General features: G+C 38.2%; 2 protein-coding genes across 3 annotated transcripts in view; both read right to left on the minus strand.

Annotated features, from left to right (window-relative positions):
* Positions 1 to 4080: 4080 nt before the first annotated feature.
* mat2ab (methionine adenosyltransferase 2Ab) lies at positions 4081 to 12217 on the minus strand. The gene is made up of 9 exons (XM_062051383.1): positions 12002 to 12217; positions 11280 to 11357; positions 11071 to 11193; positions 9373 to 9485; positions 7410 to 7553; positions 7110 to 7328; positions 6017 to 6199; positions 5803 to 5936; positions 4081 to 5063 (listed from the first exon to the last, which is right to left on the minus strand). The coding sequence occupies exons 1-9, from the start codon at positions 12090 to 12092 to the stop codon at positions 4961 to 4963; spliced, it is 1188 nt and encodes a 395-aa protein (XP_061907367.1). The 5' UTR covers positions 12093 to 12217; the 3' UTR covers positions 4081 to 4960.
* A 3134-nt stretch (positions 12218 to 15351) lies between these two features.
* inpp5jb (inositol polyphosphate-5-phosphatase Jb) overlaps positions 15352 to 24668 on the minus strand; it is a 57424-nt gene continuing 48107 nt past the window's right edge. Inside the window, exons 10-13 of one of the 2 annotated variants that reach the window (XM_062051385.1) lie at positions 23212 to 23349; positions 23038 to 23121; positions 22852 to 22956; positions 15355 to 19097 (exon numbers count right to left, since the gene is read on the minus strand). In XM_062051385.1, the coding sequence (XP_061907369.1) occupies positions 18771 to 19097; positions 22852 to 22956; positions 23038 to 23121; positions 23212 to 23349 (654 nt within the window). In that variant the 3' untranslated portion in view covers positions 15355 to 18770. Of the gene's footprint in view, positions 19098 to 22851; positions 23122 to 23211; positions 23350 to 24668 lie in introns of both variants that reach the window. The other variant, XM_062051384.1, reaches the window with a different exon arrangement.

The following is a 24668-nucleotide window of genomic DNA, read 5'->3' on the forward strand; positions in this document are numbered from 1 at the left end:
AAATAATTATTCGTTCAAGGGGTTAAACGACTTTAAATGTAGACACGGCCTAATTCTACAATTCACACTCAAGCGGAAAAGTTAATTTCTCCTGTTGTTATGTTATAAACCTATAATAAACGTTTTTATACTCACATGGGATATTGTTAGGGTTCTTTGTTCTTTAGTAGTAACATGGAGGCAGCCACGTCACGGATGCTCCCGTTCTAATGTGAGTTGTCATTAACATAAATGTTGAAATTTATAAATAAAGGTTTATAAAAAATAAATGAATAAATAAAAACACGAATAAACTTTCATTCTTAGCCCTTAACAAAAAAAAAATTAAAATAAACTAAAAAAAAGTTGTCATTAACATTGTTTACACACGTGATTTTTACCCCGAAGACTTTTTTTAATGATTCCCCCAGGCTCTTTTCTATTCCACACACGATCCTCACTCACGGTTTTAACTTTTGGCTCGTCTTAAAACTGTATTTAACATTGTTTCTCTTTTAAAAATAAGAGTTTGATTGTGAGTAAATGTTCCTACAAAAAAGATGGTGGACACCCTCAAGAAACTACAAGAGAAAATACCAACTTCTAATATGATTCAATTTAAGAAACTGTTCAAAATGTTTACAAAGTAAAAACAAAAACCATGATAAACGTTTTGATAATCATATTCACCTCACTATATGAAATACAACTTACTTCACTGTTTATTCATGTATATGTTTTTAATGTTATTATGTATGGAAAATACTGTGAACAAATATAAGTGAATTAAAGTGTAGCAGTTGCTATGTAACAAAAAAGGGTTAGGATTAAATAAAGTCTGCTTCTTGAAGAAGCAAACTTTATTTAATCCTAACCCTTAGGAAGTATGAAGAAGACTTCTTCATACTTTTTTTTAACATGTTGAAAAGAGAAACTGGAAAATGTGATGTATAATGTTGTAATTGTATGCATGTTCAAAATAAACTTAACCCATTACATTAAATGCCCATTTGATCCAATTATGTCATGTTTTTGTTTTGAAAGAAAATGGACAAGTTATCATTCATATATAATAGTTAAGTATATTTAGGCCTAAATTGTCCCCAGCCCTTTGACATTTACTGTATGGATGGTAACCCATTTTATGCACATTTTTCAAAATAAAACTGACATAATTAGATCAAATGGGCAAAATGGGTTAAAATTTACCAAACATGACATGTTTGCAAAAATATATTTAAGACTTAAGTTGATTGGGAGATTTTAGCAAAAGTAGAAAAAAAAGATTTCAAACCTTTTTTTATACACTCTTTAAGGGGAACTGCACTTTTTTATTGTGCCTGTTGTTCACAATCTTAATGAAAGACATAACGAAAGACGTTTGTCAACTTTCACAGCCAATTTAGAATCGGTAAATGGTGAGAACAGTATAAAAAGACACTTGCTTCCACCCAGCTTTTCTTTGCGAGGATGAGTCATTATTCATCTAAACGGGAATATAACATTCTATCAGTCTGCATCCCAGTGACAGCAGACATTGTACAGTATGTGATGTTTTATGTGTGTTGTCACCCAAGAAGTCTGCAGTGAGTAATTAAGTGATGCTGTATAAAAAAATTAAAAAAAGGCCCAACATCATGACAAATTTTTGAAATTGTGCCACGTATGCTTAAAATGATCAAAATACGCAAATATTAAATGTAATAAATGTGCCTGTTACCACATTACATATATACTTACATCATGTATATAACACCTCAATGGAGGTGTTAAGGGCTTCTATAGGCAGAATATAGACTACCCTAGGCTTCATTGTAAGCAGACTTTTGATCGCATTTGTTTACCATTTATACTGCATTAAAAATTTAAAAAAAGATTGTCTTACCTAAGGATTGTGAATGATAGGCATTTTTCTTAAGCATTTTTGTCCTTCACCTAGTTTATGGCTGCAAAGTTAAGTAATAGCAGTTGTTGAAAATGTGACTGTAGCACACGATTGACACGAAAGCAGTCTACAAGGAAGTGTGTTAAATGCAAATTGAATCATTATAGGACCCTTTTAAGAAGACCTGTTTAGAACAATTAAACGTCTGCCGGTAGCTTTTAGCTCATTGACTAGCACTGCTTAGTGTGCACAGGACATTTAAGCATTTTTGTGGACCTTGCTTTGTACACTGCTGGAGCAGAAAAAGATCCAACCCAACATGACTAAATTGGAGGCATCGATTGGCCAAAACTGTCTATAAAGATGCTGATTGAAAAGTTGGTTGACTGTATAGGATCTAGTCATGCAACTTATGGTAAGACCTGCAATGTATAAACTGCAATTCGACTTCTAATGGGTGTTTTTCCTGAGCTTTGTCCGAACATTCTGAAACATTCACTGCACTGGGAAGATTTGTAACCTCTCCACTTCAACTGATAGTGCGGCTAGTAAGACTAATGTGAATAATGTATCTGACCTACACCACCAGCCCTCTTAGAATAACTAATAAACTTTTATTCAAATCTATAAACCATAACTTTATATAGCAAGACAAGACAAGTGCATGGTGTAGGGATGTTTATTACAGTTCATTAGGAGAAACAGCCCAATCTAAACATGAAGCACATTACAGTCAGCTACTTGTTCCTGTTAGAAGCGCGTTGGTGTGTGAGGACAGAAGCAAAGAAAGGAGGAGAGGAAATAGAAAAGGCACATTTACACTTACTGTAACCAATGATGTTGATGACCTCCAAAAGAGACAACTAGACTCATCCATAATGGGACCGCCATGTAAACAAAGCTGGTTTCTCTGTACTACACCAACCCAACGTAGCCGTCTCATTCGGGACGATTCGTAAGAGCCAAGGATTTGTGGACGCTTAAAAATGACAACCAGCCCATAGCCCTATTAAATATATATTACTGCAATCCGAATATAAAACAATGTAATAAAATAGACAAACATTTAACAGTGACACTTGCTTTTTGAGGCGATCCAAAGCTTTTCTGTACGACACTCTGGAGCCTCAAGCCAAACACTGAAAAATGATCAAGTCAAAAGGAATTCAAGATTCAGTAACAATTTTTTTGTTTTAAAAGCTGCCTTCTGAAACGTCAGCTTCTCTGTATGCACGCTGAGCTTCAAAGAACAAATAAATAGTGTTGCTGTTTGACATCCAAGAGGACAGGAAAACTCCATCAGGATAAAGATGGAAACCAGGTTTCTCTGTAACTACACCTGCCATCAGTATACCCGAGGAGTCCAGGAGTCCAAGGGCCTTAGTAAAAAAATAAGCAATTTCTTTAAAAAACAAAACAAACAAAAAAAAGTTTAAAACTCATCTGATGTACACAATCCAAATATTCCATCACTATCAAGTATATCCAACACCTCTGCAGACCAGAGCAGTGACATAGCAGCCTCTGACTTTTCTGTAGTACGTCAGAAAACAGCAAAGGTCTACAGAGGCGCGTGGGCCTTTAAACTCGTTCGAGATCTTGAAAATGTACGATTTGGCTGGCAATGCATAGCATTTTTAATTTTTTTTTCAATGAACAGCAACCTTACCATCCAATTGTGCCATTCTAGTGTCCTCCATGAAGAAAAGGAGTAAAGTTACCAAAAATTAAAGACTACACTGAATGAGGAGGAATGTTGCTCAGAGAGAACAAAGACTCCTCCCTTAGGCCCTGTCCACACAAACTATTTAGCGGGTTGGAAAATAAAAAGTGCGACAAAATTTGGTCTATAAACATGTAACTTTGCAACGACTTCACTGTTGGGGATAGGATTCTGTGCCGTTGAGACGCTCAGGATGGATTTTAAGAATATACACCGTCATTGCACATCTAAAACATGCCAGTCTGTGGACCTTTTTACTGGCCAAAACAAATTGCGCATAACCGCCGGTGAATGTTTTTTATGGTAAATACATTTTAGATGGAGCAGTACATTTGTGCACTTCTAAAAATATATCTGACAGCTTGAGAGTCACTGAATTTATTCTGTGCACATGGGAAAAATAGAAGGGTTAAAGAGTGGGAGACTTGAGCCAATGTGTACGCGGTTTTGTGAAAAGGTTGTTTTGGTGTGGTAGTTTGTTTTTAAAAAAAAAAAAAGTGATTGTTGATCTACCACCTATTCGTCATCCTTTCAAAATCCAGACAAAAGCTACAATATTTTATACCCCATGCAAAAAACAGACAATACAATCCGTGAGATTTGCATTCCAAAAAAGTTGGCAGATCTGCATTAATCCCATCCAGACGGGAACAGATCACTGGATAAAAAAGATGTAGTACATCAGCCATTAGCGCTGTAAACAGCCACCAAAACTATGAGAGCGTATACACAATATAGCGTGTATTCCACTGCACAACAAACAATGACGGCAAACACACGAGAAACACATGTCTCATGTCTGGACTAAGCACAAAGTAGAATTGTCATGCCAGTCTGCTGTTCTTGTGGGTGATCTGCTTGTTCACAAAAAGACATTATGGAGAGCACCCATAACTTCACTCTATAAAATTCTTTACCGTTCAGATCTTAGAATTTCCATGTGGACAGGGCCTAAACGACAGGCTACATCGTTCAAGATAGACTTCAGAGGTTGCACACACTCCTTAACAGTAGCACCAGAAAATAAAGAAGGCCAAGTACAGTCTAACACACCACTGATGTGCCACTGACTATCAACTAGATGCGCGTGGAATGACAAGAGGACCGCAGCAAATCAGACTCTAACAGAGTGCGGAGCCGGGGAAAATAATTTCTTGGAATCTATTAAAGTTAAAAAAATAAAAATGCATTCAAGGACCCAGCATGATAAAGCAATTAACAAAAGAAACAGTAACCAGAGGAAAGGGGAGGAAGAGAGGGAGTCAAGTGGTAAATGATGCAGTGATGAGAAATAATGGCATTTCTCCCCCAAAATCTTGGTGGCTTCTCTGTAGTATACACCAACAAGCCTGGGAGGAAAAAGCTTAACAAGTTTAGTATTTGAGCTTTTTGGGAACCTCCCATGGGAAGGAGTCACGGCCAAAGTGGCCATAGGCTGCGGTCTTCTGATACAAGGGCTTCTTCAGATCCAGCTCCCTAAAATAAATAATCATCAAGTTTAACAGCAGTCACGGATACACACAGGGCAAAGTGAGGCACAAGGTTTTAAAAACAAAACAAAAACATAAAAAACTGCTTGTGCAGGCAACGACAAGAAAAAAAGCATCACTTACCACACCTACCATACACTGCGCCTGAGCAATGTGACAACGACAGCTTCCAGATGGAAACCATTTACAAAACAGACCCATCCTGAGTCATCGCCAAAGGGCTTCATTATCAAACACAAGTAAAGGCTTGTTTGCACAAAAAAAACCAGCTAACAAAAAAAGAAAGTACTTTTGCATGTTGTGCATAGGGAATTATTCCCATTGGCACGAGCTGCATAAAATACTTAGGACACTCTTTCATACTGTGCCAGTGTCACACTTTGGCACTATATGCTTGTGCTCAGTGTTTTCCAAAATATTTTATTCATAACTTTACTCTGTACTTGTGTTAGGGAGAGCACCATGACAAGGTCTATGTCGGTCACACTATTAAGTTGTGCCAAATAATTGGGATTGAAGAACTAGCACTTTAAAAAGTTTGCATTCCCCCCCCCCACAAAAACTATGTAATAAAGCTGCCAAAACACATTTAAAAAGACAACCATGTGTAAATAGCCCTTAAAATCTTTTAACTATGTGATACAGAGAGGAAGCCTGTCTTGCAGAATAAGAACAGGGGAAAAAAAGCTACAGTAGGAGTAAACCGGTTTCAGGTCATACATTACCTAACAATGACCCCAGGGCGGAGGTCAAAGTTCTTCTTCACAATATCCAGCAGCTCCCGTTCACTCTTGTTGGAGGTCCCATAGTGGAAGATGGAAATGGAGAGGGGGTGGGCAACACCAATGGCATAGGAAACCTAACCAGACATAAATTAGGAATCATTGGACGTCACAAAAGCTTTATAATTCATACAATAGGCTAAGCAGCAGCGCACACCTGAACCAAAACTCTCCTGCAGAGTTCCGCTTTCACCAAAGACTTCGCAACCCAGCGTGCAGCATAGGCAGCAGAGCGGTCCACTTTTGTGTAGTCCTTCCCAGAGAAAGCTCCGCCTCCATGGGCTCCCCAGCCTCCGTAAGTGTCGACTATTATTTTGCGACCCGTCAGCCCAGCATCACCCTGTAACGGAGCAATAAGACTTAGCTGTTGCACTATTCGATTAGAAATCTATTATCCATCTATCTTTGAATATCATATTAATGTACTGTATATCACACATAAATGTATTATATTTAATAATGTGTATAAAAGCTCCTACTTTGACTACTGACGTATGCATTATTGCGTCATTTCCAGCTTTTAGATGAGTGCACACAGTAAGACTGGGCAATCAATAAAAATGTTATTTCAATTTTGGCTTCTAACGATTATAAACAATCTACAAAAACCCTTTGAGACATTTGTGATTAAGGGCTATACAAATAAACTTTGACTGATGTCTATTGTGTAAGATTTAAGAAAGAAAAAACAAAGTTACAAATCTGAAAACCATTTAACAATGCTTAAAAGGCATTTAAATAGTGTTAAAGTCTGCATTTTTTAAATTTTACACCAAAATTTTAACTGTTGGGATCAATGTTGTCAACTTGGAAACAAACAGTCAAGACTATATTAAGCCAGCAATCAGATTGAGACAAATACTATATCAAAAACATTTAAGTTGGGATGTGACCATAACTGGTATTAATAATAAACTACCGTTTTAAATTTAACAGTACTGAAATCATTTGGGTTACAATAACAGTTAACATTTTCATATACGATAGTTACCGGTACATCCCTACATTTTTTAAAGCACTCTTAAACAGCGTGTGCTGCTGAGCCTTCCCCCATCTAAAAGCATTTACAGGCAGCTTCGTCTTTTTTTAGGCAACAGGGTAATTCTAAACATTTGTTCCGCTTTTCATGATTTCACTTTTCACAAATTCATCATCGCCAATTAAGCGATTATGTCATTCCCACCTCCACAACCCACTATGCTACAAAAAGGGGGAAACTGACATGTCTGAACACTGTGCTCCACATTTACCTGAGGACCGCCAATAACAAATCTCCCACTGGGCTGTAGGTGGTAGATTGTGTCATCATCCAAATAAATACAGGGAACAACAGCTTTGATGACTTTTTCCTTCAGGGCATCTCTCATCTCCTCCAGGCACACATCCTCATCGTGTTGAACAGAGATGACAATTGTGTGCACGCGCACCGGAAGCATGGCGCCACGGTCCTGGCGATATTGGACAGTAACCTAGGCAAGAGGCAAGAATACAGTTACAGATCATATATACTAAATGTACGGGTACTTTGGATCACCAGTACTCATTTTTACCTGTGTCTTTGTGTCAGGCCGCAGCCATGGAAGAGTGCCATTGCGCCGTAGCTCAGCAATCTTGGCATTTAGATTGTGGGCAAGCACAATTGTGAGGGGCATGCATTCCTCCGTCTCATCGGTGGCATACCCAAACATCAAGCCCTAAAACATTGGGGAAAGAGCAAGTTTAGTGCCATGTTCATTGACACTGGACGACAATGAATGACGAAAACTAGGGATGTTCCAATCAGGGTTATATGCTGCCGATTCTGATACTGATCATGAGTGAGATTGGCTGATAACAATCCCAATCACATGTATTAACTGTAATTTTTCCATTTATTAATGGTGAGTGATATTGACAGTTTAACAAAATAACACATTAAAACTAGCTGCTTATTCCCTTTTATTACATACAATTGTTTGAGCAAAAAAGTTATTTTACACAATGACAAAACAAAATCAAAATATACTATTATCCATTGAAATCATGTTTTCTCTGAAAGTCCTCCTTTGCCCAGAGAATTATTCCCCAAGTTTGTAAAACATACAAATTGAGAAAATTTGAACCACGATGTAATCATTCTAGCATTGATCAGATTCTGATACTTACCGCTACAATGCTGACACAGCAGTTGTAATATTATCCTCTCTAGACTCTTGTTGATTTCCTGTCAACTGCTTATTTTTTGCTGCAACATGTTTCAATCTACCGTATTTTTCGGATTATAAATCGCAGTTTTTTTTCATAGTTTGGCCGTGGGTGCGACATATACTCCATATACTACTTCACTTGTGTGAAATTATTAACACATTACCGTAAAATATCAAATAATATTATTTATCTCATTCGCGTGAGAGACGAAGCAAATGGCACCAATCGTCACACACACGTCAGCAATCGTCACTCACACGTCAACCAATAAGAAATCGGCGGGGGAGGGTCATGGCAGAAGTGCATTGTGGGTCATGGGATGCTAACTGCTATATGCTACTGCTGTAGCTATTAAAATGGATCACATCAACATTGGCGGTAACTTATAAAAACTGAGAAGGACTGAACAAAAATGGCACCGAAAAGGAAATCACATACTGCAGATTACAAGCTGTACGTAGTGAAATATGCAGCAGAGAACGGCAATCGAGCAGCAGAAAGAAAGGACGCTAGCGGGGCGCATACCAGAGGCGACACCAGGGACAAAGATTTCATCGGATTTAGCGATCAGGAGTGACAGATTGTTTGGTAAACGTATAGCATGTTCTATATGTTATAGTTATTTGAATGACTCTAGCCATGATGTGTTGCGTAAACATACCAGGCACGTTCTCAGTTGGTTATTTGTGTGTCATATAACGTAAACTTATTCAGCCTATTGTTCACTATTCTTTATTTATTTTAAATTGCCTTTCAAATGTCTATTCTTGGTGTTGGATTTTATCAAATAAACTTCCCCCAAAAATGCGACTTATACTCCAGTACAACGTATATATGTTTTTTTCCTTCTTTATTGTGCATTTTCGGCTGGTGCGACATATGCTCCGGAGCGACTTATAGTCTGAAAAATACGGTACTCTGTAACATGCTTAACTTCGCCCTCCAGTGATGATTACAATTTAAATATGCAGTTGTTTTGCCACATTGTAGGTGATTATTATTGACTTATGAGGAGTGGCTCCACTCTGTATGGAGACTCATAATTATTTACTTTTTCAATTATATCTCAATTCTGTACACTGCTGCTGGAATTTTTATTTTCCTGAGAGAACTCTCCTGAAGGAATCAATAAAGTACTATCTAACTACGGCTGGTTTGTCAGCCAAGTGACGAAAGATAAATACAATTATCCAAAGGGGATCTGTGTCTGTGATCGGCTTTGAAAAGCATTAATCAGCAATGGCAGGCATGTACTTTATGAAATTCAGCCGATATTGACCGGTGGCTGATTGATTCGCATATCCCTAAGGAAAACGTGAAACTCACCTGGTCCCCTGCGCCGATGTCCTCTTCATTGCGGTCCACATGGACACCCTGAGCAATGTCAGGAGACTGCTGCTCCAAGGCCACAAGGACATTGCAGGTCTTGTAGTCAAAGCCTGCACACAGACATGGTCAAGACCTTTAGAATCATAATAGTTTTATTGCCATTGTTTAAGAACGGGTTCACAAACTAGGATTTTTTCTTGGTGCAATCGTGCAACATAAAACACATACCGTATTTCCTTGAATTACCGCCGGGTATGTAGTATGCGCATGCCTCGATTTACCGCAGGGTCAAACTTGTTTCGCAAAATAATTAGCGCATGCCCAAAATTACCGCCGGGTAAGTCACATACTACGCTATTTACAAAACAATAAAATTGTTTTAATGTTGGTGACATAGTTTAACATAAATATATGCATAGATATACATATGTCCAGAGTCCTGTGTGCAACATCCAGCAAAATATATCACAATTGATTATACCGGTATACATTGTACCGCTGTGTTATAACGCAGGCACTTGGGAGCCATTCAACAATTACGTATGCAAAGGGGGGTGGGGCTGGGGGTCAAAATCCTGGGGGGGAAATGCGCACAATTAAGTACCATCATTTGTATAGTAAGTTTTGCGTACGGGGGTTGGGGTCAAAATCCTGGAGAAAAATGCGTACGTAATTGTTGAATGACCCCTTGTAAAAATAAAGGGTGTCAAGTTATAATCAAATCAACTTTATTTATAAAGCAAATTTAAAATTTACCACAGGGTTAGCCAAAGTGCTGTACAATGGGCAGGTTAAAAGATAATACGGGTACCGAGCAAACAACACAACAGAAACAACACGATAAAAAATAAATAAATAAAACATAAAAAACAGGTTCACAGCAGATGTATTATGGGGCGCCATTGCAGGATGGATAACACTCAGTGTTAAAAGCCATGGAATAAAAGTATGTCTTTAAGAGAGATTTAAAAACAGGAAGAGAGCAGGCTTGTCTAGCACTCAGGGGCAGGTTAAAAGATAATACGGGTACAGAGCAAACAACACAACAGAAACAGAACACGATAAAAAATTAATAAATAAAATAAATAAAACATAAAAAACAGGTTCACAGCAGGTGTATTATGGGGCACAGTTGCAGGATGGATATCACTCAGTGTTTAAAGCCATGGATAAAAGTATGTCTTTAAGAGAGATTTAAAAACAGGAAGAGAGGAGGCTTGTCTAACACTCAGAGGTTCCAGAGCTCGGGAGCAGCAGCGGCGAAAGCTCTGTCACCTCTAAGCTTCAGCCTTGTGTCAGGGACCGTCAGTAGCAGCTGATCGGCTGATCTGAGGGATCGGGTGGGGCAGTAAGGCTGAAGGAGGTCGGACAGATATGTTGGCGCGAGGTTGTTTAGACATTTAAAACAAATAAAAGTCTTTTCAGACCCAAACAAAAAGAACTCCCGGGATGATTCATTGTGCTTTAAATTTTATTGCGGCATTAAGCGATGTCATAATTATCCTTACATCACACTCAAAATTATAAGCGCATGCCTAAATTTACTGCATGCCTTTGGTAAGCGCCGGTGTGAGAAGAGGTTTTAAATTAATTACAGCCGGTGCGCTAATTCAAGAAAATACGGTAACACAGATTTGGTCTTTAGTCAAAGCAGACATGATGGACCGTAAACACACAGGCAACTTAAAAAAACACCTTTAGCGGAGTCATCGTAGCCTATCAGGCGAATTGTGTCCCGCACAATTTTTTGGTAGTCCACTGTAGCGCGTGACGTCACTTCACCCGCCAACAGGATCATGCCAGTCTTGGCAACGGTCTCTGTCGGGAACACAGGAAATGAGACAAATCAACACACTCCTTGCTTTACATTGACTGGCACGCACGAGAAGCAGTTTTATTCTCACCACATGCGACCTTGGCGTCTGGATCTTGCTTGAGGTGGGCGTCAAGGACAGCGTCACTGATCTGATCGCAGATTTTGTCTGGAAGAAAGTGGAACACTAAATTGCAGCTGGCTGCAGACAGTGACGCAAGGGCTTAACACAAACTATAGCATGTTCTCAGTGGGAGTGGCTGAAAGCCTCTCAACAGTCGCCATTTCAAACATGTGCACATGTGGTTGGAGGGGGGGGGTCATAGCCGACAACCGGAATGCATCTCCACCGAACAATTATATCAATTTAAATCTAAAACAACCAACGGCCATTGAATCCAAACACCTTCGCGTAGGCTACAGTTTGCTGTTAATCAAAGAACAAGAACCGCCATTGTGACTACTTAACCCAAATCAATAGGTGAAAAAAATATTACATTTTGTGAAAGAAAGTAATATTCTTTAATGAAACCAACACATTGTAACCACCAACAGACGTCAAAGCCGGAGAGTTATCAAGAAACAAGCCTTAGAGCGGAGATTAGCAAGCTAACCTTAGCTAGTGGCGCGTGCGCCTGCTAACACCGGCCGGCCCCTCACTTCCTTTTTGGCGGACACTTTCGCAACGAAAAATACAAACACTACATTCATTTATTTATTGTGGTTAAATAATTACTATCTAAACACGACCGCTTCCCCTGTATGTCGGTGGCTAATTACGATATCTGCAATAAGGTCAGTGTTCATATTTACCGGGATGCCCTTCTCCGACAGACTCCGACGTGAACAAGAAGCAGTCCTCGTCAATGAGGGAGTTGTGAAAACCGTTCATTTGGCCGTTCATGATTGTAAACGTTGACCGCAAAAGAGACGATAAATGTCACCGGCAGATAATTTTAATGTGTTCTCGCGGATGTTGGCCCACGTTACTGCAAAGCCCCTCGCTATCTCAGCCTCATGGTGCCCCCCGCTCTGTTATTTATGCATGGAGGCGGAGCATACCAACGAGGCGCCTGGAGGAGGGGTGTCTTACGTGAACATACCACACCTGGAGCGGCCCGCTGATAAAGACGTGAAACAAGTCTTGATCAAACAGGAATGTTAAATATTTGTTAGCAGATGAACACATACAGAAACATTTAAGAATGCCGGGACCATTTTGAAACATTTTGGGCAATGCTAACTGAATAAATAGCGTTTTCAATATTCTCATTCATCCGTGCCATTGTGTACTCAGGGAATTGAATCGATCGCAACATGACTCTTCAGTTTGTTTTAGAAAGACGTTTCGCTTCGTAACCTCAGCAGGCTTCATCGGTTCATAATAAGCACAGACGAGATCGAGGGGATGGCGCAGGACCTTACAGGATATATGCTCTAATGCAGTGGTTCTCAACCTTTTTTCAGCCCCTGTGAACATGTTTTTAATTCAGGTACCGGGTACCTGAATTAATAAACATTGATGCAATTTTGCTAAGTATCAGTTGGTTATTTAGTTGATAAAGTATAGGGGACCCTGACTTAAACAAGTTGAAAAACGTATTCGGGTGTTACCATTTAGTGGTCGATTGAACGGAATATGTACTGTACTGTGCAACTAATAAAAGTCTCAATCAATCAATCAATCAAACCACTTTTTAACGATCATTTTAATACCTTACCTGACAAAGTTGTTGGAAATTGGAATGATTAAAATAGATAACCAAATCAGTGGTTCTCAACCTTTTTTCAGTGATGTACCCCCTGTGAACATTTTTTAATTCAGGTACCCCCTAATCAGAGCAAAGCATTTTTGGTTGAAAAAAAGAGATGAAGAAGTAAAGTACAGCACTATGTCATCAGTTTCTGATTTATTAAATTGTATAACAGTGCAAAATATTGCTCATTTGTAGAGGTCTTTCTTGAACTATTTGGAAAAAAAGATATAAAAATAACTAAAAACTTGTTAAAAATTAACAAGTGATTCAATTATAAATAAAGATTTCTACACAGAAGTAATCATCAACTTAAAGTGCCCTCTTTGGGTATTGTAATAAAGATCCATCTGGATTCATGAACTTAATTCTAAAAATTTCTTCACAAAAAAAGAAATCTTTAACATCAATATTTATGGAACATGTCCACAAAAAATCTAGCTGTCAACACTAAATATTGCGTTGTTGCATTTCTTTTCACAGTTCTTTTTGACAGACATTTTTAAAAAATCTCACGTACCCCTTGGCATACCTTCAAGTACCCCCAGGGGTACGTGTACCCCCATTTGAGAACCACTGCTCTAATGCTCTAATAACCTTGTTGGAGGTACCGAACCCCACCAGTTTCATATGCACATTCACCGAACCCTTCTTTAGTGACATTTTTGTTTTATTTTTTCAAATTCAAGACAAAGTTATATGTTTTTGGTAACACTTTAGTATGGGGAACATATTCTAAGTAACAAAGACTTAATTTAGAGTTATTTGGTTAGGGTTAGAGCCAGGGTTAGAGGGTTAGGGTTGTAATAAGGCCATGCCGAATAAGGCATTAAGAAGTACTTAATAATGACTAGTTAAGAGCCAATATGTTACTAATTTGCATGTTATTAAGCAACTAATTAATGGTGAATATGTTCCCCATACTAAAGTGTTACCATGTTTTTTTACTGGTGCACAAAATGAACCGTGCATGAACATCGCCTTGTTCAAACAATAAAACCAACACAGTGCATAAACTCACAACAAATGACACACCTGCAAATCGGTCTGACTTCTGCTGTTGCCGTATCCGTAATACGCCGATAGGGAGAAGGTTTGATTTACACGATGAGTCGGGTGTGTCTTGACCTCCTCCGAACCCCTAGGGTTCGATCGAACCCAGGTTAAGAACCACTGCTCTAATGTTTATAAGAAAACCCGAGCAGTCCGGTTGCGGTGTGTTTAAAACACCTCCAGGCAACTTCAACCCTTGACTAACACTCCCCTTCCACATCCCACCTCCCCGGATTGTAAATAACCAAATGTAAATAATCAAATGTATTTCTAATGTATATACTTGTTCTTATGCTTTCTGAACTCCCTCTGTTCTCTGCTCGCTGTACATATCCTACCAAGTCAGACCTACACTGTTTCAATGCCTATTTCTCTGATGATGCAATTGTTGATGACTGAAGTATGCTGTTATCAACCAAACCCTCCACATCCCACCCCCTGGATTGTAAATAATGTAAATAATTCAATGTATATACTCTGATGATTAACTTGTGTGATGACTGTATTATGCTGATAGTATATATTTGTACCATGAATCGATTTACGTGGACCCCAACTTAAACAAGTTGAAAAACTTATTCGGGTGTTACCATTTAGTGGTCAATTGTACTGAATATGTACTGTACTGTACAATCTACTAATAAAAGTTTCAATCAATCAATCAATTTTAGTGCCTTGAATAACTTTGTGTTATAAGTGACAATTGCAAATGTGTGTAATCTCTCATGATATAAATGGCAGTACATTTGATGCATGGGAATCTTACAACAACTCACCTTTCGATTTCGGTTCTTGCTGTGACAATTCGCTTTATTTAGAATAGATTAAACACGATTTGCGATTTTAAACCGATTCTTGCAATTTATTATTTGGTAGAAAAATGATAATCTCCCCTTGGTTGCTGCCCTTATGACATATACGAACAGCGAATAAGCAAGCAGGGAAATGGGCAAAAAAAAAAACAAAAAAAAAGGTGTATTCAGATTTTTTTTCTTTTTCTTAATTCATTTTTGAAAATTAATAAATAAGAATAAAAAAGAATCATGATTCGGATGTGAATCTCTAGGTCTCCGGTTGAAAAATGTAATGCTCCAAAAGGCTTGACTATGTATTTTATGACTTTAATGCTATTTATGAAATATTTGAGTGCTTGTGTTATTATCCGTTAACATGTATTAGCAGATGAATGAAGCATTAATGTTTAAAAAAAAACACTCTCAGCTACATTTGACTATAAAAAAAGGTAATGTGTCATGTTAAAAAATCACAAACACAGCAGTGAGCAGACCAGAAAATGAGATTATCATCTTTCATTGTAACTGTATTATTGTACCTTTAAAAGGTTCTCATATCTGTTGTTTCGGGTAATAGAATAATCTAACCATCTGATTGTGAACATTGCTGATGGGCAAATGTTTTATTTATTTATATATATACATATACAAGGTCTGTTTTTATAATGAGACAATGATAGTTTGTCATTATAAACAAGAAATCAGTAACAGTCTTATTGCTGAAAATCAAAAGGTCAAATGTCGCACTCCACAAAACTTAGTTTTGTAAACCTGAGTGAGCAAACATTTTATTCTGTCCATCCCATTTTTACTAGTGGAATTCCACTTACAACAACAGCATGGTTCAATCCCCGGCTGGTGTTGCATCAGTGTGGACGAGTCAACATGAATGTGCAGAATTGGCAGGAACATGATGCAAGATGCACCTGCTATTGCTCTGTACAGGGTGCAGTGTGACATTTCCTCTCCGTTTCATCTAGAATGCCTCAGCATCCTCTGGAAACAATCCCAACACCAGTTCAAAACGAACACACTGCTACAATTTAGATATTTTATCATTATTTTCCCATTGAGTGACTTGTTCATTAGTCATTTTAGCAGGTCTTTAATTTCCGAACATGTCTATTGGACTTGTACGATTCATTAAAATCCATTATACAACGCAACAATTAACAACCATGCAAAAAGAAGCACAAAGGCCGGATTTTAAAGGGATGTTTATATAGTTTCCTTGCACTTATGGGAATCCCTATGGTCTCATATGCCAAATATCAAGTCAAATGTCTCACAAGATTAGATTCATTAGCATTTAAATAATTTTCTGTAGCAATCCTACAAACACATGTAGACTAAACAGTCTACTCTTCATTCAGTAAACGAAACATGTCCAACCTGGAGCAAACAGGCTCACTCATAACATCAAGAAAAAAAAGAAAAAAAACTCCACTGAAATAATGCTCCCTCACTGGCCAGCAGAATTCAGGTTAATTTAAAATGTACATATATATCTAAATAAGAAAATAAATACACAATTCAAGGAAAAATAAACTTTGTGGCATAGATTGTCTGCTATCCATATTTCATTTGTATCATTCATACATACAGTATTTATCTTGACAATTACATTCTGTACAGTTTTTTCTCTCCACAATAGTCACTAATCATGACTGCAATTTATCTAATTCACCTCACAATCTATTCATTTTTATAACATCTTACTCTACACAAAAAGGTTCATTACACTATATCTTCATTTCCAAATAAATAACATACTTAAATACACTTTGAAATCATTTGAGAGCTTCAGATTTGTTCTCTTTACCTAACATTTACATGGAAGATACATTTTTAAACCACTATTACTGTACCTTTGCTAAATTTAGTAACAACTTTCACAGGTATGACAAAAAGTCAAAAACAGCACTTGACGGCACACAAATCACAGCACCGGAATGTAGAGTATGTCCACACCATGCAAACGCAGTCGCATCAAACACTATGGGTAAATGACGCCTCAGTGAGCGTGTGGCACACTCGCTGGCTGTATGGACACTGCACTGATACTGTGGTATGTTTCATAATGGTCAGCCAATTTTTGCTGGATTAAGAAACTTCAAAAGATGTGAAACACAAAACTTTGGTTAATGAGCCAAATAGTAGGAAAATGATCTTATCTGGTGAAATAAGATACAAAAATATCCCACACTTAGAAAGTTCCCCCTTTTCTTAGTTCGATTTAGATCGATGATGGTGACAAAAAGTAATACCAAACATGGTACGCCACTCCTACAACTGTATGAACTGTCACTTTTGAACCGTTAAAAAGCACTTCCTAATAAACACAGTTTGGCGCTGTATCAGTCACATGTTTTTTTTTTCTTAAAGCGACACACACATCGAGGATTCAAGGGTCAGAGTGCCGCCCCTTCTGTTTCATATATAGGCAATCATTTGACCCGTCGCTGTCAAAACATCATTCCGCCACACATACACAATGAGATTACAGCTACACAATACTGTCCTACACGCTAAGAGCCGCAAAGTGTGTTAGACGGGTCATCAGGGGTCACAAGGTAACACAACTAATCTCACTAATGTCAATCACCCCAATCCGTGAAGGAGAATCGTCAATGAGATGACAAAAAAAGACAACAGAGCAAAAATGACATCAAACTGAGCATGTACGTATAAGATGAAATATCAACATTGTCACATGACAGCTTTGGTTCACAATGCAAATACGAAGCCCTGTGGTTGCTCTACATGGTAGAGTTTTTACTCCCATTTGGTAGTTATTACGTTTCATATCAACTGGAATGTCATCATGCAAGAAGCAAATGACGCAAGTACTTTTTAACTGATTTTTTGTGTTTGTTTGTCGAGGCCCATGCGAGTCACGTTAAAAGCCTCGTCCTAATCGGTCCGACAATATCAGCTGCCCTACAGCCAATAAAAATGAGTTCTGGCTCGACAGCTGTGCTGTGTCAGCTGACAGTGATCCACCCACAGGACGCCACTTCTCACTGTGCTCATTTAGGGGGCTGGAGGGTTTATTTAAAGCCCTTTACGCTCACATTCACTCTCTGCTGCTGACACGGCTGGAGTAGCAAAGCCCCCTAAACCCTAAAAAGGTGTGCATTTATCAATTTTGTTTTTGCTCGGATATTTAGGAACACCGTATACACCACTGTAGAACCACACGTTGGAATTGCACGGCTAAACCGCTTTGCAATTATGTTTGATAAAACCAGTGTATTTTCAAAGGGAATGGTGGGTGATCATGTGACCTTGAGCTGATAGCGTGTCTGCAGATGTAACTGTTGGGACTGCTTGGCTACTTTGTGCTCTTAACATTTTTCAATGTTTTTCTTTTTGGTTGAACCACCTAGAATGACTGCAGATGGACGCAGTAGGATGTTTTTCTTTCAAACACTTCCAATGAAAGGGTATCTGTGCTTTGTCACATGGCAGTATGCAAAGCACTTGGAGTGTGCAACCTGAGCAAGATCACAATCTGAGAAATGTTATCGTTCAGTTGCACCCTGATGTATTTGCTGTCCAAACAATGGGATAAACAAATGAGTTCGACCAACCACAATGCGTGAAAATGCCCTTAAAATATTAAGAAACTAAAACGATGCACGATTGAGAAAATAAAGGACGCAATGAAACATTTAGGACAACCTCTAAAGCAGGGGTTTTCAAAGTGCAATTGTATAATACAGTTGAGGATTTATGCACAGAATTATTGTAGAAATTAAAATCATATTATTTTTGCCTTTAGTATGTTTGAAAAAGGCTTTTCTTTATCGTTCTCAAGCTGCTGTATCTCCCTCGGAAGAAAACCCCTGCTCTAAAGGAACCAGGCGGTCGGAGAAATAAAACCGATGGCATCACAAATTGTGCATTTTCACGAGATAAAACATGTAGATGTATAAAAGAAAAAAACTATTGATTTAGTGGCTTGTGACAACATGCTCATCACACTCCAGTCTCCTCTCTCTGTTTGTTGGTCTCCTCAGAATCAGACTTCTGGCTGCCCTCTGCTGGACGTTTTGTGGACTCACACTCAGACGTGGATAAAGTTGTGGGGGCAGTTATGTCCTTCATTTGGGTCTGCACAGGACTTCCAGAGCGGCTGTGGCTGTGGCTGTGGCTGCCACTGCGACGGCGGCGGTGACGCTTGCCCTTGTGAGGACTGGGACTGCGGGACCTCGACTTTGTGAGAAGGACAGTGCTGTCGTCCTCGGAGCTGAAGTCAGAGCTGTCTGAAGAGCTGACGTCATGGCCTGAAGTGGGAAGCTGGATCTATGTGGATTAAATGAATAAACGGGAAGTATAAGGTCAGTATGCAGCTAGCTTTCCATCCAGCCATCCATTTTCTACCGCTTGTCCCTTATGAGGTCGCAAGGGTGGCTGGAGCCTATCCCAGCTGCATTCAGGCGGAAGGCGGGGTACACTGTGGACAAGTCACCACCTCATCGCAGGGCCAACACAGATAGACAGACAACATTCACACGCCAATATATAATAGTTTAATAATTCCATCAACACATTGATAATCTTTACTGCTCATACGGGCCATTCCACCGATATTGGTGCCAAAATGAATTTACCATGAATTGATTAACGTGGACCCAGACTTAAGCAAGTTGAAAAAAGTATTCGGGTGTTACCATTTAGCGGTCAATTGTACGGAATATGTACTGTACTGTGCAATCTACTAATAAAAGTTTCAATCAATCAATCAAAACAACCAAAAATACTCTCAATCTATACAATTTAAAAAAAAAATAAATAAATAAAAATAAAATACATAGAATGTGTGTGAAAAGAAGGAAGAAGAAAAACAATTTAATTTAATGTTGTTTTTTTTTAACTAAAGTAACCTGCACATTTATCAAATTACATAATTAACAAATCATATTTTTAACAATTAATTTGAACTACTTTGAACATTTGTTGCCTGTCCCCACCTTTTAAAATTCAACTTTACCATAAAATATAATAGATATTACAACTCTTATTTTTTTGTGACAGAGTGATTGGAGCACATACTTGTTGGTCACAAAAAACATTCATGAAGTTTGGTTCGTTTATGAATTTATTATGGGTCTACTGAAAATGTGACCAAATCTGCTGGGTCAAAAGTATACATACAGCAATGTTAATATTTGGTTACATGTCCCTTGGCAAGTTTCAGTGCAATAAGGCGCTTTTGGTAGCCATCCACAAGCTTCTGGCAAGCTAACGGTTTAATTTTTGACCACTGGTCTTGACAAAATTGGTGCAGTTCAGCTAAATGTGTTGTTTTTTTTGACATGGACTTGTTTCTTCAGCATTGTTCACACGTTTAAGTCAGGACTTTGGGAAGGCCATTCAAAACCTTAATTCGGGCCTGATTTAGCCATTCCTTTACCACCTTTGACATGTGTTTGGGGTCATTGTCTTGTTGGAACACCCAACTGCACCCAAGACCCAACCTCCGGGCTGATGATTTTAGGTTGTCCTGAAGAATTTGGAGGTAATCCTCCTTTTTCATTGTCCCATTTACTCTCTATAAAGCGCCAGTTCCCGTGGCAGCCAAACAGACCCAGAGCATAATACTACCACCACCATGCTTGATGGTAGGCAGCCAAACAGACCCAGAGCATAATACTACCACCACCATGCTTGATGGTAGGAATGGTGTTCCTGGGATTAAAGGCCTCACCTTTTCTCCTCCAAATATATTGCTCTGTATTGTGGGCCAAACAGCTCAATTTTTGTTTCATCTGACATCACATGGACAAAGATAAGACCTTCTGGAGGAAAGTTCTGTGGTCAGATGAAACAAAAATTGAGCTGTTTGGACACAATACCCAGCAATATGTTTGGTAAAGTGGTAAAGGAATGGCTAAATCAGGCTAGAAGGTTTTAGAATGGCCTTCCCAAAGTCTTGACTTAAACGTGTGGACAATGCTGAAGAAACAAGTCCATGTCAGAAAACCAACAAATTTAGCTGAACTGCACCAATTTTGTCAAGAGGAGTGGTCAAAAATTCAACCAGAAGCTTGCAAGAAGCTTGTGGATGGCTACCAAAAGCGCCTTATTGCAGTGAAACTTGCCAAAGGACATGTAACCAAATATTAACATTGCTGTATGTATACTTTTGACCCAGCAGATTTGGTCACATTTTCAGTAGACCCATAATAAATTCATAAAAGAACCAAACTTCATGAATGTTTTTTGTGACAAACAAGTATGTGCTCCAATCATTCTATCACAGAAAAATAAGAGTTGTAGAAATTATTGGAAACTCAAGACAGCCATGACATTAGGGGGGTTACCCACATATGCGGTCCTCTCCAAGGTTTCTCATAGTCATTCACATTGATGTCCCACTGGGGTGAGTTTTCCTTGCCCGTATGTGTGCTCTGTACCGAGGATGTCGTTGTGGCTTGTACAGCCCTTTGAGACACTTGTGATTTAGGGCTATATAAATAAACATTGATTGATTGATTCTTTACAAGTGTATGTAAACGTTTGACCACGACTGTATGTGTGTATGTATGTATATATATATATATATATATATATATATATATATATATATATATATATATATATATATATATATATATATATATATATATATATATATATATATATATATATATATATATAAATTATACTTGTATAGCGCTTTTCTACCTTCAAGGTACTCAAAGCGCTTTGACAGTATTTCCACATTCACCCATTCACACACACATTCACACACTGATGGCGGGAGCTGCCATGTATATATATATATATATATATATACATATACACTACCGTTCAAAAGTTTGGGGTCACATTGAAATGTCCTTATTTTTGAAGGAAAAGCACTGTACTTTTCAATGAAGATAACTTTAAACTAGTCTTAACTTTAAAGAAACACACTCTATACATTGCTAATGTGGTAAATGACTATTCTAGCTGCAAATGTCTGGTTTTTGGTGCAATATCTACATAGGTGTATAGAGGCCCATTTCCAGCAACTATCACTCCAGTGGTCTAATGGTACAATGTGTTTGCTCATTGGCTCAGAAGGCTAATTGATGATTAGAAAACCCTTGTGCAATCATGGTCACACATCTGAAAACAGTTTAGCTCGTTACAGAAGCTACAAAACTGACCTCCCTTTGAGCAGATTGAGTTTCTGGAGCATCACATTTGTGGGGTCAATTAAACGCTCAAAATGGCCAGAAAAAGAGAACTTTCATCTGAAACTCGACAGTCTATTCTTGTTCTTAGAAATGAAGGCTATTCCACAAAATTGTTTGGGTGACCCCAAACTTTTGAACGGTAGTGTATAATACACATGTGTGTGTGTGTGTGTTTGTATGTATTTTTTTTTTTTTTTACATATTTGTGCTTCACCTTATACCAACTTTAATTATTCCTTTTCAACAGAAAAACAAAAAATAATTTAGTTAAAATTCCCACTTTAGCCGTGTACCTAGGTTTTAACTCAGTCCTGTTACTATAACACATTACCCCCACTAAAAATGTGAAATATTCCACAAGTCACATGGTCCACAGGAAGTTGCATCATACGGAGCCTCTGCAGGCCATGAGAAGCACTCCTTTATTTTTCTGTATATTTAATATTACAACAATGACTAGGGGGGTTAAAATCTCAGCACAGTCCTGTTACCTACATTATTTTTTGGATTTTGATAAAAAATTGTGCTGAATCATGTGCTTACATTGTATTAGCATAAATTCTATGTGGCTATTTTTCATGTATTTGCTAGTTCTGTGCTAAAAACTCAGTCCTGTTTGTTACACAAATGATTCATCTTCAGGTTAGAAAAACCTGCACAAAAATCTAATTAGGTTGCCTCGGATAGGCAAATGCATATGTTGAGTAGTTCATTGTGTGTATTATCAAATGTATAGTTAAAAAAGCCAGATATTTAAGTTTCTTTTGAAAGCCAATTGCCCTAATTCGGTGGAATAGCTCATATAAATAATAAACATTGTTTAAAATTTGTATTTTTTATTTTATTAAACGTTATATTGTGTTCGCGATTACCTGAAATGGCTCAGTTACGCCCACAATGGTGCTCATGTTGTTGCTGTAGTAACCCAAGATAAAATCCCCTGAGCCTTTAGGCAATTCCTCTTCCGTAAAGGTTACCTGCACAACAGTTTGGGAAACATTCACTAAATGTGGGAGGAACTTGTTTTTAAACAAGACTTCAGGACACATCTTCATTACCTGCTGCTCTTGTCTTTGAAAATCTGCTTCTTCTTGTTTGGCCCACACGTATCCCACATAGTCTTTGTGGTGTTTGAATCCCACCTAGGACAGTAGAGACCAGATCAACAACATCAGCAGCAGTCAAAAAAACACGTCTAGCACGTCCAATTGGAAGTGATGTACATATTCTACCTTGTAAAGTCCAATCCAGTCCCAGGAACTGCGAGCATAGTTGGGTGCTAGTTTGAATTTGGTTATGGCATCAGCAATACTATTCCACTCATCCTCCACCTGGAGTGTCACCAAGGGGACATCCACCTTGTAAGGAAACTGGAGAAAAAAATTGTTTATAGAAGTGAGGGCTTTTCTAAATGATAAATGTTTGGTTAACAAGAAAAGCATGGTTGTAGACGACCACAGCATGCCTCATTGGTTATTAGTTGATACTTGTGCATGTGCCAAGAGAGATGGCTACAGAAAGACTGAAAAACTGTTGCTTTCATCATCACTTATCTCTCTTCACAGTGAATATTTAATAATTAGAGACAACACAAAAACAGAAGTAGTATACATTCTAATAAAGGGGGCCGATGATTTTTGTCCTTTCTGAAACGTGACAGTGTTGGATAATTGTGTTTGAAAACCAAGTCAAATTATTTTTTTCTTCATGCATTTTGGCGTGAGCTTCCAAGCAGTTTTGGATGTCTCTGCCCTTGAGGTTTAGCAGTCTAGCTACGTTGTAACATAACAGCGAGGTTGAAGTCCTTATTTGGACATTAAGGCCCCCGTTCACACTGCACAGCAAGTCAGATTTTTTTGGACTCAAGTCACACAGATCAGATTTTTTCCCCCAGTCTAAACGCTCCAAAGTGCTTCAAATCTGATCAGATTCAGGCCACATCCAGAGGTAGTCCAGATCCGATTGGAATGATGCTTCAAGTTTGACGACTCAAAAAAAAGAGAGAGGAACATACTTGAAAATGACAGAGGGATTGTCTTCTGCAGACTAGATTTTTATTTTAGTGATGAAGACGATGTCCAACAAAAACCCACAATAATGCTTGTCCTTGGCCATATTTAGACAAATGTATGCGTTTAGAGAAAACAACGCCCAAAACCTTAATTCTTTGTTATTTAATTTACGTTCCATAACATGTATAATAATTAAGCTGTAGCGATAATGTTATTGTAAAAGCGAGGAACTGTATATCTAGCGTAGTAACACATCGTCTTGCGATGGCATGCTACGGCATTAGCTTAAACTCGCTTCTTGCATCAGCAGCTGAATGGCTTTTGAGTTTTTAATCCACAACACAATGCGATATTACAACAATTTGTACTGACTGAAAAACATGAACAATCATATTACAGTATCTGTAAAGTATTACCCCACATTTCATGTTTTGTTTGTACACAGCGAGCTCGACAACGTATGTACTGTAGTTAATTAATATTTAATAATCAATAACAAATTATTAAATAATAAGCATGAAGTGCTGCATTTATTAAGATCCATATTATTGTGACCCACTCAATGGACATTTGTCCGATAGGTTCAGTTGGCCAGGGAAGTTTTTCACACGGTTGCGTGTAAGCACGCCATTTCTTTCGGCATAGATTGGCTCCAAGTTCCACATTTGCAGCGTCTA

This window comes from Entelurus aequoreus, linkage group LG06 (assembly GCF_033978785.1).
Source record: "Entelurus aequoreus isolate RoL-2023_Sb linkage group LG06, RoL_Eaeq_v1.1, whole genome shotgun sequence".
Taxonomy (NCBI): domain Eukaryota; kingdom Metazoa; phylum Chordata; class Actinopteri; order Syngnathiformes; family Syngnathidae; genus Entelurus; species Entelurus aequoreus.